We start from the raw sequence: 5,700 nt of genomic DNA, 5'->3' as shown, positions 1-5,700 counted from the left end.
TTTTTTTTTTTTTTTTTTTTTTTTTTTTTTTTTTTTTTTTTTTTTTTTTTTTTTTTTAGGATGGGAAGAGATCTATGGATGCTTCACACTGAAGATGTGTCAAAAAAGAGGAAGTAGGAAAAGATACAGGAGGAAACAGCAAGGTGCTGGAGAAGATGGGGGATGGGATCAGGAACATCTTCTGAAACTAGTGGGAAAGATGCTGGATCAGTAAGGCCTTTTCAGGTGAGATGTCAGAAACCTAAGTCTAGTTACAGAAAAGGAAAGAGAAGGTTTAATGGTGAAATTTTAGAGTGAAAATAAAGGTTTTAAGGATGAAAAAGAAAGTAAAGGCTTAAGAGATGAACTGTGGTTCAATCCATTTGAATTGAAAGTTCGAACAACTTGAACTGAAAGTATGCATAAGAAGAACTTGCAGAGAAAAAGGTGCAACTCTGTGAAGCAGGGACATGGATGCTAAGATGACAGAGGCAGCAGGTAGAAAGGAGATAGCAGAAGTAGAGAACGTGAGACAGAATTGTCTTTAAAAATAAAAACTAGGACTGCTGAGAGGGTAGAGGAAAACCCAACATCGAAAAAAAGTGTTAGCGCGGAAGTGACCTTGATAAAAGAATTTTAATTGCACTTAAAGACTCAGACTTGCTGCTCGTAAGTAAAAAAAAAAGAGGCAATTTCTATATAAAAGAGCTTCAGTTACCAGAATTTCCTGCCAATAAATTCATCCTGGTACATTCACTTATTCCTAAAGAGTTTGGTCTTTAGAAAAACAGAGGTGCTGCTATACTGATCCCAAATCCATCTAAGTTATGAAAGAATTCTTTATATTTCAGAGTCAAATGAGGAATAAGAGATTTTTTTTTCCCCTGAAAGCACTGTTTCAAACTTCTTCTGCCAAGAACTGACTCCTCTAAACTTTAGTTTGAATCACTTCAGAAATATTCCATTTTCCATCTTTCCCCTGTTGTGCAAGCAATGATTCTCTAGCTTTCCCTTTCTAAACTTTATCCATTCTCCTTTTCTTAAACCAAGAGATGCCAAGCCCCTCCAAAACAGCACATCATATTCTCAAGTTTCTGGATCCAACTGAAGCAAATAACTGGTCATCCCAATCCTTAAGCTCCATACTAAGGCTTTTTCTGTCTTGGATAACTCCACTTTCAAGAATAGTTTAATATAATTCGTGTGTGCCTCTATCCAAATAGATTGTCTTCAGTGGAAGAAACAACTTGTCTCTCCTGCACCCACTCTAGAGTTCTATGGCTCAGGATGGTACAGGCCCATCATACACATGTCCAGGTCTGGCTGTCTCACTGCAAGTTGAGGAAACCTACTTAAGTTATTAAAATCTCCATCTGGACTATTATGAGTGGCCTCCCTAAAACTCTTGGTCTTTCCAGGGTTCGAGTCCATGGAAAAAAAAATGTTTTTCAGAATACGTGAAAGTCATTTGTGGCTAGTACCAATTAGATTGAACATTAGACTTTTTACTCATTAATTAAAAATCTGTATTTGATAAACAGTTTTAAGTGATAGGTAGATTTAAGCATCCATGTTATCCACAGATAGGAGAACCCAAAGCCCCAGATTAATATTTGGAGATTATAAAAATATTAACTTCAGATATTAAGGCAAAAATAACGTAGGTTCTTAACTCTTTTGTATATAAATGCACATCTGTTTCCTCCCAGGGGCAAATCAGGGGTTTGGTACTAATTTATCTGCACCGCATCATCCTCCCCAAGGGCACTATCAGCAGACAGACATTTACAAGATACCCAGTGGAATTTAACCAGTGATTGGGATACAGCAAAGCCAAATGGCCCTAATGACAATTAGTTTTCACTTTGATGATGGCAGTGAGCATGGAAAGTAATGGACAAATACAGGATAGTCTTTTTGAGGTCAAGTCTGCAAGCCACTAGACCTCTCTCAATTCAATTGTCTGTTGAAACCAAACTCTCACAGAGTATCTAATGGAGGAAAAGAAAATAAAGAGCCATTTACTAAGCATATTCACCAAAAAAAAAACAATGTTTCAATATTAATGAAGGTTTAGATTAAAATTTAGGATGGTTCTACTCCTTTAAATCCCTTAGCACTCACACCCTGTCCCTAAAACCTTTCATAATTATACTAGTTTTTCATGATATAGAAAGTGAATGTGATATCAAAAGTCAAAACAGTACAAGTAGCTTTTTGTATAAATGCTGGAAAGTATCTCCTGTTACTTCAAGGACTAGGAAGGATTTAGACTTCCACATGTAAAATGATCGTGGCCTCTTTTCTAGGCTTTGTAAATTGACCTTTTGGGGTATAACTTTCATAGGTCAGTTGGCCCACCAGAGTAATTAAATTAAAGAGTTCCATACTCTGCTGAGTTTTGGTGGAGTTTTATCCTGTGTATTTGAATGAGTAGGATAAAGCTTTATATTACATATTTCACATATTCCTTACTGCCTACCTCCATTCCAGCCTGGCTTCTAGCCTTTGGAAGAAAATGTCTCTAGTACCCTGATGCCATGTGTTCCTTCAGCTTCTGATCACATTGCTTTATCTTCATTGCTGCAGTGGACCCACATTCACCTTCTCTGTCAAGACAAACTCCTGGTCCTCTGTTAGGAGGACCTGCTCAAGTCTGGCTTTCATTAGCACTGCATGTCTCTGTTCTGTTTTACCTCCATTCTCCTCTTTCATGTGAAAACTACAAAAGGCTTTTTCACTCACCTTTTCTTAAGCTCCTTAAGCTCTCTAATGCCTGTGTAAGTATGCACGTGGATGGAATAATACTCAAGATATATACAAGGTATTGTCAAACATAATGACATTTTATTAGGCTTTTTTTTTCCAGGTAAACACATTTAACCAAATCGCAAATTATATTGCTCTTAAAGCTACACAGAAAATCCCAGCAGATAGGACTTCTGAGGTTTGGTGCAGTAGTTTGTCTTGATGGCCTCATGTACACAGTCACTATAATCAGTGTTACATTTGCCGCATTTGCAGCTTACAGCGACAGGGTAGGAGAAATATGGAGCAACATGATGTGGGCATCCTGGTATTTCTACAGTCCTGTAGATGAAGTCTCTATATGTACACACATCTTGGGAGAGGGCATATTTGGGAAGAAACAGCTTGCCGTTGATATCCTGAGAATGAATACATAAGAGAGCATAATATGATAGGACTTTAGAAAACATAGATAATGGAAACAGATGAATGCCGATTCATTATATTTCTTTTTCTTTTTTGTTTTTTTAATTCTAATTTGTTATATATGACAGAAGAATGCATTACAATTCATATTGCACATATAGAGCATAATTTTTCATATCTCTGTCTGTATACAAAGTATATTCACAGCATTCGTGTCTTCATACATGTACTAAGGGTAATGATGTCTAACTCATTCCACTATCTTTTTCACCCCCATGCTCCCTCCCTTTCCCTCCCACCCCCTTTGCCCTATCTAGAGTTTGTCTAATCCTCCCCATGCTCCTCCCTCCAAACCCCACTATGAATCAACCTCCTTATATCAGAGAAAACATTTGGTATTTGGTTTTTCGGGATTGGCTAACTTCACTTAGCATTATACTCTCCAACTCCATCCATTTACCTACAAATGCCATGATTTTATTGCTGAGTAATATTCCATTGTGTATATATACCACATTTTCTTTATCCATTCATCTACTGAAGGGCATCTAGGTTGGTTCCACAGTTTAGCTATTGTGAATTGTGCTGCTATAAACATTGATGTGGCTGTGTCCCTGAAGTATGCTGGGGTTTTTTTTTTTTTGTTTGTTTTTTAAAAAAAATATTATATTGTAAGTTGTAGTTGGACACAATATCTTTATTTCATTTATGTGGTGCTAAGGATCAAACCCAGGGCCTCGCACGTGCTAGTCGAGTGCTCTACCGCTGAACCACAACCCAGCCCCAAGTATGCTGTTTTTAAATCCTTTGGGTATAGACTGAGGAGTGGGATAGCTAGGTCAAATGGTGGTTCCATTCTTTGTCACAAATAACAACTAAGAGAGGATTCCTTTACCCTGTTCCCCAATAACACATCTACACTGAATCCTACAGAGACAAAACTGATACCTTCCTTTCTTTTATCCCTGATTATGGGAATAAGATAAGCTTAAACAAATATGGATAGCAAAACTATTATAAATTTATCTGTACCCATTTTGCTGAGTAAATCCACATAATATTATAAACTGTGTGCTCTACTTTTAAGGAGCCAATAATCATTGGATTTGGAAAATGAGGTTGTCATTTACCTCATTTCCTTTACAGATAGGAATGAACTGCTTCTATGTTTATATAATTTATGTCCAAAAGTGAGATGAACTACATACCCGTGTCATACAATATCCAGCACAGATGGTGGTGTTGATGGTTAGGCAATAAGCACACTCTCTCCTATCGACATGCATTGTATACTCGGTTGGAATACAAAAAGTCATTGCTTGCCCACATGCAAGACCAAAAAGCATGGACATCAGGAAGATGGCAGTCATGCTAAAATAAAAGATAAAATTTAAAAACCTATTACATGTATTCTTTCAGAACATTTGGAAGACACATTTGGGAAAAGCTTACATGTTTTTATATACTTAATACTCTCAAACCTTAAAATATACATTTTGATGTGGCTATGATTCACATACTCATAGTAGAGGAGGAGCTCACATTGTAGAGGTCCCACTTTCAAGTGCCACAAAGCTTGCCAGAGCAAAATGGCAAGCCTGAAGTTAACACAACACAGAGATGCATATGGGAATCAAATGGGAAGTAATTCATTCAGTAGAAATATAATCCAAATAACTACCTTTATAAGAAGTCAATTAATAGTTATCCTTCAGGAAGAGATTTCCTAGAATGGTAGTTTTCTAAAAACTCTGGCCCAATAACTTAAAAGGCCAACAAATCTTTTGTTCATAATCAGAAAGGACAAAGAAACCAAGAAAAGGCATAACCAAATTTTAGTACCATTCCAGTGCAAATAATATTGCATATAATTCCACCATTTCCAGTCAAGGAAGATATCATGAAGCTAGAGAAAGTCCAGAAAAGCGAAACTAAAATTACACTAGTGTTAATAGGCTAACTTAGAAATCTAGGACCCACCTTCTGAACCCATAGAATATTCCTTTAAGATTGAAAGAAGCGGAACTGGACCAAATAAAAGATAATTTTACACAGAAGATATATGAAACTCATTATCTTGAATAGAATATAGAGGCAAAATATATAGTTTGACACATTGAAAATAACACAATCAATGATGATGATCTATTATGAGTAAGAAAGAAATACTAAATGTTTTTTTGCTGCATGGGAAACAACAGAGGATCCCCTTGCAGAAGTAGAACATGCATCTCAATAGAGCCTGTCTAATGGAAAACTTGTTCACTACCAATTGGGCATTGTAATGATCTGGATAATGTTATGACATAATTATTTTTGTTTTGCTACTAAGAGAGGGTAATCAAATTTCAGACTTTGGGATGTAGGTTGATCAGTTCAAAGATTAAGAAGATTTTTTCATTTTACTAATATTGTACAACTAGATAGGGGTGTGTGTATGTGTGTGTATGTGTGTGTGTGTGTGTGTGTGTGTGTGTTTGGGTTCTTTTTCTTCTCAAGTATCATTGTCAGTAAAGAAAATACACCCTGTAGTGGAGTAGTATTATC

General features: G+C 36.4%; 1 protein-coding gene across 1 annotated transcript; it reads right to left on the bottom strand.

The window, feature by feature from the left end:
- Positions 1 to 2,804: 2,804 nt before the first annotated feature.
- On the bottom strand, positions 2,805 to 4,523 carry Tshb (thyroid stimulating hormone subunit beta). The gene is made up of 2 exons (XM_015502221.2): positions 4,362 to 4,523; positions 2,805 to 3,146 (listed from the first exon to the last, which is right to left on the bottom strand). Exons 1-2 carry the CDS (start codon positions 4,521 to 4,523, stop codon positions 2,892 to 2,894), a joined length of 417 nt encoding a protein of 138 aa, XP_015357707.1. The 3' UTR covers positions 2,805 to 2,891.
- Positions 4,524 to 5,700: the final 1,177 nt, after the last annotated feature.

Source organism: Marmota marmota, unplaced genomic scaffold (genome assembly GCF_001458135.2).
Source record: "Marmota marmota marmota unplaced genomic scaffold, marMar, whole genome shotgun sequence".
NCBI lineage: Eukaryota > Metazoa > Chordata > Mammalia > Rodentia > Sciuridae > Marmota > Marmota marmota.
This window is presented reverse-complemented; position numbering and strand designations above follow the sequence as displayed.